General features: G+C 35.1%; 1 protein-coding gene across 1 annotated transcript in view; it reads right to left on the reverse strand.

Moving 5' to 3' along the window:
- CWF19L2 (CWF19-like 2, cell cycle control (S. pombe)) overlaps nt 1-13,225 on the reverse strand; it is a 146,702-nt gene that overhangs the window by 124,906 nt on the left and 8,571 nt on the right. Inside the window, exons 4-6 of the mRNA XM_012659123.1 lie at nt 5,121-5,234; nt 4,097-4,216; nt 2,769-2,862 (exon numbers count right to left, since the gene is read on the reverse strand). Coding sequence (XP_012514577.1) covers nt 2,769-2,862; nt 4,097-4,216; nt 5,121-5,234 — 328 coding nt within the window. The remainder of the gene's footprint in view (nt 1-2,768; nt 2,863-4,096; nt 4,217-5,120; nt 5,235-13,225) is intronic.

Here is a 13,225-nt window from a genome sequence, read left to right on the forward strand (position 1 = left end):
TTCACTGGTATATAGCAAATTTACATATATATACTAAGCGAACAAAAAATACCAATTTGCAATACTATCCTAAAATTCAAGCAACAAATATTTAGTGAATATTTACTATGAATATGAAAACTTCTTAAACATAATAAGTAAAAACATGAATATGGCATGGTCCCAAGTCCTCTACACTGAAATAAAGATACATCAACTAATTATACCAAATTCACTGGTATATAGCAAATTTACATATATATACTGTATCTCAAATCTGTTTTTTATAGTAAGTGAAAAATTAAGATATGTCAGTGTATGCTTCCATCACAGTTCAAAGTTATACTGTTACAGACAAAATACAACCAAATGAATCTGGGTTATATTCCCCCTCTCTCTCTGAAGACAGGCTAATATTGAAATAACAATAAACTAAATATCAGGAGACCTAGATTTTAGTCTTGCTGCTACTACTAAATAGTTGTAAGATCTGAAGCATGTCATTAACTTCTTTGGACCTTTGCTTTTTCATCTGTAAAAATAAGGTAGCTGATTTAAACCACCTTTGAAAGTCCTTACAACTCAAAGATTCTAGCAGAGAAAGCTAAAAAATAAACGGGGCGGGGGGAGGGAATCAATAGAAAGAACAAAATCATATCAAAAGTGTCTGCAAGCAAAAATTTCTACTATGTGGTAAAAAATAATAATCTTCTACTAAAGAATCCGGGGTAACTAACTCTGGACTAGGAATCAGAGGACCTAGATTCTAGTACTATTCACATGACTACAGAAAAATTACCTGTCACTTTAAGCCTTATTTTCCTGAGCTGTAACAATTAGAATAATAACGTCTACTCTGCTCTCCTCACATGGTTGCTATAAAAATAAGCTGATATATAAATGTGCTATATAAACTCTAAAATTGTACAACTATTCCCATTACTAAGAAGTGATTTAAAATAATTTTGTATGGGCTCTGAAAATGATTTACTTAAACTTTTCCACCTAATTTTCTCTAAGAAAAAAATAATCGAGATTAATGAAATTAATTATTGAAAATATGACACCTTAATCATTACCCAAAAAATGTTCATAAAAGCTGCATAGAACAAGTATTTGACATCATCAACATTACTGAGTATTCACTATATTCCAGATACTGTGCTAACAGATTTCCTAATTTAAACTTCACAATAACTATATAAGATAGATAGTATCATTATTCCCTGTTACAAATGAATAAACTGGGCTGAGAGAGATCCGGAAATTTTCCCATAGTCACGAAGCTAATAAGTAGAAATACCAAAATTCTAATCCTAAGTAGACTGACTCTGAAGTCTGAGAACTTAACAACACTATGTCATCTTTACCTCCTTCATACTGATATTATATAACACCTTTAGGTGCCTCACAGTTTCAGCACTACCACTAGTCTAAACAGAATGATAACACTATCTGCGTACACAGCAAAACTAGATCATTTTTTAAAACTTAATTTCAACTCTGGGATCTGAGCTTCTGACAGAAGTTTTCTGTCATTTTTCCTCCTTCTGAATAAATATAATACGGGAAAGGGAAGTGGTGAAAGCATGACATGAAGAGCAAAGGAGAAGGGCTCTCTAAAAGCTGTATGTAAGGTCATTTTCCCCCAGTCTCTTTGACTTTGCTGTTTCAGCCAGCTAAAAGGTACTACCTAAGGTAGAACTTCAGATCTTCTCCAACTACAAATGTCCAAACTCTAGGTTTGTCGATTCTAGGTTTTCCCCAAAGATAAATTTATTGACTGTCCTCAGACAATAGTGGTGCTGAGAGCACGGATCACAAAATCCTTCCTACATGTTAATGATTCACTGAACTAACTTATTGTTCCCCAAACGTTTTTTAAGTTTCTATAAAACAATATTTCAAAGAGAACCTTGTATGACTACAGTTACTATTACATAACCCAACAGAGACACTTCTGCCCATGATAAAAGGCAAAAAAGAAACTGTTACAATTAACTAATAACTCCAGTAAAATTGCTAGATAAAATTATAAAGAAACCTGTAAGGTGGCTCTAGGGACATCTCTACATAAAATACAAAAAAATTTTAACAAATAGCTAAAATAAAAATAAGCAATGTGTAACAAGCAGGAAAATATCCTACTAATAAATCACTAAGATGAAAAGATAACATCATGTAATTTATAATACATAATCTCTATGCTGGGTTAATTGAAATTAAATAAACTTTTCATTGAGATGTAAATGTAACACTTAATGGGCATATAAATATTTTTAAATTATGTCATTAAGTATGCTTATATGACACAAATATTTTGTCTCCATCTGCTGGAAAATAACAGCACTCTCCTAAGATCAATACAGATTTTATGAATGCTAGCAAAGTAGGAATTTCTGAAGATATGAACCACATCTTTAATGTTTATACATCATGTTTATACATCATGAAATTTCACAGACTTAGTACTTTTTACATTTTATTATAGAATGTAACAAACGAAATGCATTATTATATCTTCACAGAATCATATTTTGTATTAAGCCATTTTAAATAGAAACTCAAATATGAGAACATTATCAAGTATAAAAATATGTATTTAATCAACTTATTTCCAAATACATCATAATTAAAACAATCTTCCAAAGTACTAATAATTTAAATAAGGCTACAAAAGACTACAAATATTTTATCAATGCTTTGTCATATGTAAACTTGGGTCATTCCTTCAGTAATACCAAATTATAAGAAATGCCTGTGTGTCTACAATCAAAATATAGGAATACCTTTACTAATCGAGGATACACTACAGTCTTCTGGTGGAAGACCTGTCCCACCATCCTTCCAATATGGATTCAATTCTCTTTCCAGCAGTTTGGACTAGAAGAAAACATTTTCAGAGGTCAGATTTTAAAAATAAACCCACCACAAAAAAATATTTTTCCACTCTGTGCCCATAGTTTAGCTCCCAATTATAAGTGAGAACATGCATATACCTGCTGTTACTTTATAAAGGTATATTAAGTAATCAATAGATAAAGGTTTTGTGGATTCTACTGTTTATTGTTTCAGACAACTGTCTTTCAAGTACTAACCTCATATTTTCATGTATTTTGTGATTTGAGGTGAGCTTATATTCCACAGAACTTTCGTTTCTGCGAAAACTGTGAGGCCTAGGTTGACAGTGTGATCCTCTAGAAAGGACAAATGGTTACTTCTGCCAAGTACTTCAAGGCACTACCAACTCAAGAATATTTTAAAATAAATTCCCACCTTAAAGATTTTTCAGACCATACAGGTAGCATGAATTGGAGCCATAAACCCTATGAATCCAAGCTATAAACCCCATAGTGCCAGCTTGTGGTTACATATTCTCTGGAGAGATTTCCCCCCCTCTACCATACAAGATGTTTGACAAGACAGGCAAGTTTTCTTGCCTTCAACTGGGTTTTTTTCCCAAGTTCATCCTTTAATTGAGGATATATCCCTGTGGGGTTCCAGATTTTTAGGGGTTTATCAATCAGACTTTCCCAACTCATGCAGGCTCTTGACCTTCTCTCCTATCCCCAAGCACCCATTAAAATTGAAATTCTAGATTACCAGGATTGTGGGATGCCCCAGGAAAGCGACCAGCTTCAGCATTTCCTTACTTCTCTGGATTCATGCTTTTGCCTTATTTTTTAGCCTCTAAAGATTTCCCATTGTTTTCTTACCAGCAAGGTGACAACAATAAAACATAAAATAAAAATGCTTATATTTTATCCAGAATTTTTAGGTGTCTTGAAATGGAAGCATTTTTATGGTATTTAATTCAGCATGTACACTAAAACAGAAGTTGAATGGGTTCACTTTTGATTCAATGATATTACCCTAAACTCAATATTCACTCTCAACTATATATGCCCTAAATTTATAAATCTAGTATACCTTTAAACTGACTTCCTATAGGAAATTTACTTTAAAGAACTCATATCACATTTCATAGTTGTTCTCACTAATTTTATTAAATATCACAAAAGATAAAATAATATTTTACAAGTAAAATTATATTAAGTGTCTTATCAGTTTAGTAAAGGCAAATCAGAAGATTAAAGCATTTTAAACATTCTCTTACCTGCTCAAGTGCTTGAGCTTTCTCTTGCTCTATTTTCCTCAGAACTTCTTTTTCAGCTTTGAGTGATGATGATGACACAGTTTTAACAGACATAAAATCAACAGTCATCCATTCATCCCTCTGTTAAAGAAAGGAAGCCAATTCAATCCAAACTGATTAGAATTTAACAATATAAATAATAATAAAGGAAGCCATTTCAATCTAAACTGATTAGAACTTAGTAATAATATAAATAATAATAAAGGAAGCCATTTCAATCTGAACCAATTAGAACTTACTAATATAAATAATAATAAAGAAAGCCATTTCAATCTGAACTGATTAGAACTAATAAGAGCAGGGATTTTGAAGGCAATTAGACCTGAATCAAATCCTACAAGGCTATATAACTTTCAGCAAGTTTCTTAATATCTTTATGCCTTAGTCTTTCCCCAATAAAATGGGATAAAATCCCTACCTTTCAGGATTGTTTTAAGGAGTAAACAAGATAATATAAGGTACCCAGCACAGTCCCTGGCACACAACAAGCAATCAAACATTAATTCCTTTTCACCTGTCTTCCTTTATCTAGGGCTAAAAGTGGATAAATTACATTCTTCCTTAGGCATATGAACTATGACCCAAAATTTGTGAACTATTTCAACTGTTAAGTATTGCTAAGAAAGTGAAGGTATGAAGTGAAGGGAAAGAAAACTGTGATTGAACTCTACTCACTGTAGAAAGGTCAGATAGAGGTAATGTATAAGGCTTCCATATATGAGGGCGAAGCGCCACTTCTCTACCAACCAGATGCAGGAAAACCCTAAGGGACTACAATAGAGATGAGCACTCATTTCCTCACAGCAGGAAGAGAAGGCGAGTCTAAATGCTCAGCAAATAGCATTACTGCCAAAATTATTCATAAAATATATTGTTTTCAGAGTCTAATTTTTCTCCTGAAGAAATTATAATCATCTTTCATTTCAACATTCATCTATTCTTAGAAGTTGATACTTCTTTCTTTAAAATCAGGTGGCTTGCTTACCTGAATAAGTTGCTTGTCGTCTTCTTGTTCTGACCTTTCACCTTTCACTTTCCAGGCCTTTTCCTTGCCAAGAGTCTGGGATGGAACAGCCTCAACCCACTCATCTTCAGAGCTCTAAGAACATTTAGCACAGAAGTGAAATTCTCGAATTTGCATAATTTCATACAAAATTTCTCTGCTGTTGTTAAGTAGTAGAAATTCAGCTTCCTAGAGAAAATTCTTACACAATATTTTCCCTTTAAAAAATGACATTGAAAATTTGAAGGAAAAACATGTAATCCATTATTTGGGTTAGGCCCACAAAACATAATCAAATTATTTTTATTTTCTTATCAGTTTATTATCAAGCCAAAGGAAAGAAAAAAAGAAAAATTAAAACTATCGGGTAGAGAAATCACTTCAGCACAGAGCTTCAGTGCCTAACAACATCACCAAGTAGTTCTCACATCTTTTGCTTCATTGGAATAGGGGAAACAACACCCAAGTAAATGAGTTTGCTGTTTGCCCCTAAGTTTCAAATTTTGAGATTTCCCTGAATCTAAAAATGCAGAGATCTCAGGTAACAGCTAGCCTAGTAAGGCATTTTGCTTACTATGTTTAAATATCAGATTATTAAATTAATTAATAAGTATTCAATCAACGTCTACTATGTGCTGATCATTATGCCAGGTTTTAGGTTTAGTTTTCCACAAATGTATCAATCTACTCTTCTGTGTCAAGTACTGTATTAAGTACTTTCACATACATTATCACCCTGAAGCCTTAAAACAACCCTATGAAGTATGATTTGGAAGATAAGATAAGGAAAGCTCCCCTAAATTAAGTACTTTGTCCAGGCTACATGGTATCCAATTGTGAGAACCAGGATAGGAATCTAGATCTGTCTGGCTCTAAAACTATCCTTCACAGCTGTAAAACTTAAGTGTAGGAAAGATCCTAGAAATCGCCTAGCTCAAACCACCTGTTAAAGCACAGCTGAGAAACTCTGAAGCCAAGTGAGGGAAAAGTGAGTGAATAGCAATGCAAACAGAATCTGGGTTTCTTGAATGAGACCAATATTCTTCCATTCTACAAAGTTCTCAGGAATTACCTAAAGCTTTCTTTGATTTCAGATCACAAATATATCTGTCAAAAAGTATAATCTACATAAAGTAAACATATTTGGGCTCTGCCACCACAACTGCCAATTGTTTTCCAAAGCTAGACAGATTTTATCCATTCATTCATTCATTCATTCATTCCTGTAGACCTTGATTTGGATTTATAGAAAACTCAGAACTAGTTATTTTTATTTATAGTTAAAATTTTATAAGATAATCACTATAAATGTACTTCTGGTCTACTCCTATTTACATCATCAAATCAGTTTAGGGGGACCTTGTTCCTAATTCTTGATGTCATTCACCAAAAAGGGAGTTTGTAATCTGAAAAAATTAGCACTTTCTTTGGGGGAGTGCCAATTTGCTAAGATCAAACTAAAACAATTTAAAAGTCAGTGCTCCATAGAATTTTGCCATAGGCCTTCTTCAGTAACTATGAATTTTCTTTATGTTACCAGATGTTGACCAACCACTTGAAACTCATTAGTGGAGCCATCAGTTGCTTCATCACCACAGCTGCAATCAGTCTCCAACTCTGGCTAAATCCTGTTATCATGATCTGCAACTTCAGTTTAGATGGACTCAATTCCAGGTAGAATTCCCCTTACTGGTCCTTGATCAGTTCTGTCTTCTATTCCCTTACTCTCCTTTGAAGCATTATCAGTTTCACATTTGTGGAACTATGTGATTAATGTCTCACTCTCCCACTAGGCAGTAAGTGCTGTAAGTACAGGAACTACACCTGCTTTTGTCTACATTACATCCCCAAGCACCTAGCTAAATACATTGGCAGATAACGTCAGCTTCTTCAACACCTTCCTCAAGCTCTATACAACTCCCATTCCCCATGTGCTCTGCAAATGATGTCTCCTCTTACCTCACTGAGAAAAATAAAGCTACCTTAGCTTCCAACCCACCCTCCAACAAAATTATTTACAGCTGTGCCTATCCTTACCACCTATTAACTCTTCCTGTTCAAGGCAGATCTTCCTTCAAAGGTTTTGATCCCGACAATTCCTGTTCTTCCAGGACCTTTCTCCATCAATTATCTCCTTCTCTTATAGCTTCAACCAAAGATCCCTAATGGCCTAGAAATATGCTCAAGTGTTTCCCATCCTTTTATCCTTTTTTTTTTTTTGGTGGGGGGGCCTTCCTTGACTTGTGTATCCCTCTAGCATGAATTCATCTTCCACCTTCCATTCTAAGACAAACTTGAAAGAGTAGTCTACATCCACTGCCTTTATACCGTCACTTTCATACATTTTTCTCAAAATTTTACAATATAGCTATTATCCCCATTAATCTACTGAAAGATCTTGAAAGTTCACCTATGGCTTCCTCTGTGTCAAATTCAATGAAATGTTTCTTATCTCCCTAGACCTCTCTGCTCAATACAACTTTGGTGATGACTCACTTTCTTGACTTCCATGACACTTTCCAATTCTCTTCCCACTCTTTGTTTCTTCTCCATTTCCTTCATGCACTCTTCCTCCTTTGCTCAGCCCTTAAATATCCATGTTATTTAGGGTTCCATTCTTTGCCCACTATATTTTTTAATATCTAAACATTCCCATTGGGCCATTAAATCCACTCTCATAGCTTGAACTACTACCAATTGTGCTGATACCTTTCAAATTTGTCTAACAAAAAGTTTCAGTGACTTAATTGTCTAGTATACATGGATGCCATGCTAAACTCAACAAAAAGAAAAAATAAATCCATCATCTTCTTCCACAAAATCTGTTCCTCCTTCTGTATTACTTAACTAAGCTACCTGGCACAACCAATCACCCACTTAACCAAGTCAGAAACTCAGGATCATCTTCTTCACCCATCCAAACCTATTATTTTCATTCCTAAAATATTTATCAAATATACCATAGAGTGAATACCATATAATTACCATGGAAGCCTACTTCTACCCCTGGTCACAGCAGATTAGTTCAAAAGTAGGTACCTGACCCAATTCATTTCAATCTAAGTCATTCCCCAGGAATTTGAAATTAAAACTAACTGGGCTGATATAAAACTAAGAAGAACTGGAAAGGCAGTAGTAGAGGCCATTTCTGTCATGAGGAAGGGAATTCAGCAAAAATTGATCTGTTTCAAGAAAAAAAAAAATAGAACTCAAAGGGGAAAAAAAAATGAAGAAGATTCCAAAAAGCATTCACAACTCTAACTTCAACGATTTCTGAAGCCCAGCTGCCTTCCTACACCTAGGTGTCTTATGAGAAAGTTGAACTCTAATAATAAATCTCCACTTATTTTTGCATAAGCCAATTTATGTTTGGTTTCTGTTACCTGCAACCAAGATTACCAACTAATACATATTCTCCCTTTTCCATTCTTAGAGCAGCAGTCCTAGATCAGATCTTATCTCTCACCTAGACAACTGAAATAACCAAATTAGTCTCCTGGATTTCAGTGTTTCCTGTTCCCCTTCCTTCTTCAACCCCCACCCTCCACCCCAAATACATTTAGAGCAATATAAAGGTGACACCTGACCACTGTACTCCTCTTCTATGGCTCCCTGTCAAAGACTGCCAGTTATTCCTCTTCTTTTCTACAGATAGAACACAATTTTACTTGGAGAAGCAATGTGCTTCCCATGCTGGAAAGTGAAGTCTTATGAGCAAGTGTCCAATGAGATGTAAATAAAAGTATTGTGTGGAATTTTCTGGAAGTCAAGTTAAGGGGGAGTGGGGTTAGAGCATCCTCTTTCCTGTTATCTGGACTAAGAGGCAATGCTGTAAGGATGATGAAAGAGCAAGACAACAGAAGCCTTGGTCCCAGAAGACCATACTAATCCTAGGTTACCTACCTGATGCCTTTCATATGAAGGAACTTCTATCTTGTTTAACCAATTGCTATTCTGAGATTGTCTAACAAATGCAACTGAACCTGATTAGATTATACACTCCCTAATGTACAGAGTCAAAGCTCTTGATTTACCAAGCCCTTTCAGTTCTTACAGTTTATCTCCATTCACCCTCTCCTCTTGTTTTATGATCTAGTACTATCAAATTGTTTATAGTTATATTTACATACACACACACACACACACACACACACACTCATACAAAATATTATCTCACACTTCTATGCCTTTGCTCTCACAATTCCTTATGCATGAAATGCCAAGCACATCTTTATTTGCCTAATTCTCACTAATCCTTCAAGTCTCAAGTATCATTTCCTCAATAAATCTGCAAATGAAATTCTCCCTCCCTTAATACCTGCATTACCATGGCATCATGAGATTACATATTATGTATCTTTTTAACCAATTAGAAAATAAGTTCCCCAAAGGTTTTAAAAAAAAAAAAAACCTCTTTATATTTTTATATTCCCCATGTCTAGAACATTGTCTTGCAAAGAATAGGCACTCAGTAAATATGTGCTGAAATTAACTGAAACCCCTTCTTTTACTCTTCCAATAGCACTAGTCAGAAACTTTATGTAGTAGTCTGCATTCAAGCATTAAATGCCAGGAACTGAATGGAAGACACATTTGTGATGCAGTTAATAGTCTTATTATTCATTTATAGAACAGTGATACCTAGACCACTCTGTGCAATCCTCCTGCCTCTATTCTGTTTCTGTTAATTTTGTTTTTCACAATTATGCACTCACCTCAACACTTCAGCAAAATTGATGTTCCCCTCTTCCCGTGCTGTAACTTCAGTTTCCTTGCTCATTTTAGTATGATCCTCCATTTTACCTTGAAGGACTCATAAATCGTCAAGCTTAATATGCCCCCACACCTAACACAGACCTCAGCACTCTCCTCACACGTAGCCTTCAGAATTAACCACACCCTTAATCCTATCTAGAGGTCAGAACCAGAAGGTGGAACCAAGGCAGAAAAGTGCTGCCAGCAAAAAATCAAGGGAACTTGAGGACTTCTGCTTCTAGCCATGACATAATGAATGGCGTCAGAAAATAGAAATAAAAATAGAACATATGTGAAACAACTGTTTTCAGACACTGAATATTAGTGCAGGACTGTGATCCCTGATAAAAGGGAAACAAATGAAGTGAACACTACAATATCCACAGCTTTTCGCCTGGAGGCACTTTCCATACCACTTTCCATACCACATACCACAAAGAGAGGTAACCCGAACAGACATGACAATCTCACTGAGCTAGGAGACAGAATTTGAATTTTGTGAAGGCTGGGACAAAGTAAAGATGAGAATATAACTACACAGAGAAAGAGCACTAGAAATCTACAAAAAGGACCCTTGGAGTCTTCAAGTAAATAAATACCAAGCTGAATATGCTGCGGATGAGAGACCACATGGTCAGGCAAAGAATAACTACCATGGAAGGAACAATTACTGGAGAGCTGTAAGCAGAGTAATCCTCAGAGCTCAGAAAGGGCTAGAAGACATTCTAGTTCCTACTAACCAGAATGGAGAAACCTTGTTGAACACCCAGGACAACCAGCAGAGACCCCACAGTGTCATGCCTTAGTAAGGCTAAACCAAACCTAGAGTAAAGCTGTTCTAGATGCATACTAACGAAACCTAAAAACAAGCCTTGAAAAGGATTATGCTAATCCACAGGTAACTATCTATCTGCCAAAAGAAAACTCAACACCCCTTAAAGGATGTCAACAAAATCCAGCAGTCACAATACAACTTTCACAAGGTTCAGTATCTAATTAAAAATTACTAGACATTCAAAGAAGCAGAAAACCATGACCCAAAGTTAGTAGAAAAATCAATTAATTGAAACAGAACAAGAAAATAAAAGAGAAAATGAAATAGCAAACCAAGACATTGACATAGCTCTCATAAATATGTTTAGGGAAAGAAAAATATGAACATAATGAGGAGATAAACTGAAGATATAAAAAAGACCCAAATGAAACTTCTAATGATGAAAAATACAATACCTGAAATGAAAATGTCACTGGATAGGGATAACAGTAGACTAGACACTGCAAAAGAAAAGGCCTATGAACCTGAAGCTTATGGTATAGCAATAAAATCTATCCAAACTAAAGCACAGAAAGGAAAAAGGCTAGAAAGAAAGTGAACAGAGGCTCATTGACCTGTGAGACAGTATTAAGAAGACTACCAAAATGAAAAAAAACTCACAAAACAATAGCCAGAGAGTTTCAAATTTGAGAGAAACTATAAACTCACAAATCAAGAAGCAAAATGAACCTAAGGCAGGTGCTATAGTCTGAATGTTCATGTCTCCCCACTCCATATTCCTATGTTGAAATCCCCCAACCTCCAAGGTGATGGTATTAGAACGTAGGGCCTTTGGGAGATGATGAGGAGTGGGATTAGTACCCTTATAAAAGGGGGCACAAGAGAGCTCCTTTGCTCCCTTCCACCATGTGAGGTTAGAGTGAGAAAACAGCTGTCTGTGAGGAAGCAGGCCCTCACTAGACACCATATCTGCCAGTGCCTTGATCCTGGACTTCCCAACCTCCAGATATAAATGCAAGATAGGAATTTCTGTTGCTTATAAGCCACCCAATCTATGATATTTGGTATAGCAGCCCAAATAGACTAAGACAATGGACAAACACAAAGAAATCAACAAGATGCATCATAATCGATTCACTAAAAAATGATAGTAAAGAAAAAAACTTAAAAAGCATCCAGAATAAAAAGGAAGACTAGATACAGAAGAAAAAGGATTAAAAAATACTATGAAACTCTTTTTATATATAAGGCAAGCCAGAAGACAATGGAATGACATTTTAAAGCGCAGAAAAAGAACTATGAGGCCGGGCGCGGTGGCTCACGCCTGTAATCCTAGCTCTCTGGGAGGCCGAGGCGGGCGGATTGTTTAAGCTCAGGAGTTCAAAACCAGCCTGAGCAAGAGCGAGACCCCATCTCTACTAAAAATAGAAAGAAATTAATCGGACAACTAAAAATATATAGAAAAAATTAGCCGGGCATGGTGGCGCATGCCTGTAGTCCCAGCTACTTGGGAGGCTGAGGCAGTAGGATCACTTGAGCCCAGGAGTTTGAGGTTGCTGTGAGCTAGGCTGACGCCACGGCACTCACTCCAGCCAGGGCAACAAAGTGAGACTCTGTCTCAAAAAAAAAAAAAAAAAAGAACTATGAACGTAAAAATCTGTATCTAGCCACTAACCCAGCCAAATATGGCTACTGAGCACTTAAAATTTGGCTAGCAAGACCGAAGAAATGAATTTTCAACCTGATAAAATTTTAATTAAAAAACGTAAAAGCTATATACAGTTACCATATTGAATAGTGTAAAAAACCCTCTAAAAAACAGGAAAAAATTGATAGGCTAGATAAAAAAGCAAGACCCAAATATACACTGCCTACAAGAAATACACTTTCAATATATAAGAAACAGATATATTAAAACTAAAATTATAAAAAAAAGATATAACATGAAAATACAGAGAACAAAACTCAAAAGGTTTTAATATGAGACAAAGCAGACTTTTATAGATAAGAGTATTACCAAAGATAAAGAGGAATATTTCATAATAAGATAATGGTCAACTCATCAAGGAAATATAACAATCCTAAGTATGTACGTACCTAATAAAGCTTCAAAATACATAACGCAAAAACTGACAAAACTGAAAGCAGAAATAGACAAATCCACAATTACAGTTAAAGATTTCAATACTGTTCTCTCTGTAATTGATAGGACAAATAAACAGAAAATCATAAGAACACAGGAGACTTAACACTATTAACCAACTTTCACTAACTGACATTTATAGAACACTATACCTAACAACAGCAGAATACATAGTCATTTCAAACAAACATGAAATTTTCACCAAGATAGATCATATGCTATTCTTAGCTTTCTGGGCTGTCTTTAAAAAAAAAAAGATCATAGGCTAGAACATAAAAATAAGTCTCAATAACTTTTTTAAAAATGAGATTATACAGAGTATATTCTATAACAGTAACAATTAAATTCAAAGTCAATAATAAAAAACCTAGTAAAATCCACAATTATCTGGATATTTTAAAACCTACTTATATA

Source organism: Propithecus coquereli, unplaced genomic scaffold, assembly GCF_000956105.1.
Source record: "Propithecus coquereli isolate 6110/MARCELLA unplaced genomic scaffold, Pcoq_1.0 Scaffold6, whole genome shotgun sequence".
Taxonomy (NCBI): Eukaryota; Metazoa; Chordata; class Mammalia; order Primates; family Indriidae; genus Propithecus; species Propithecus coquereli.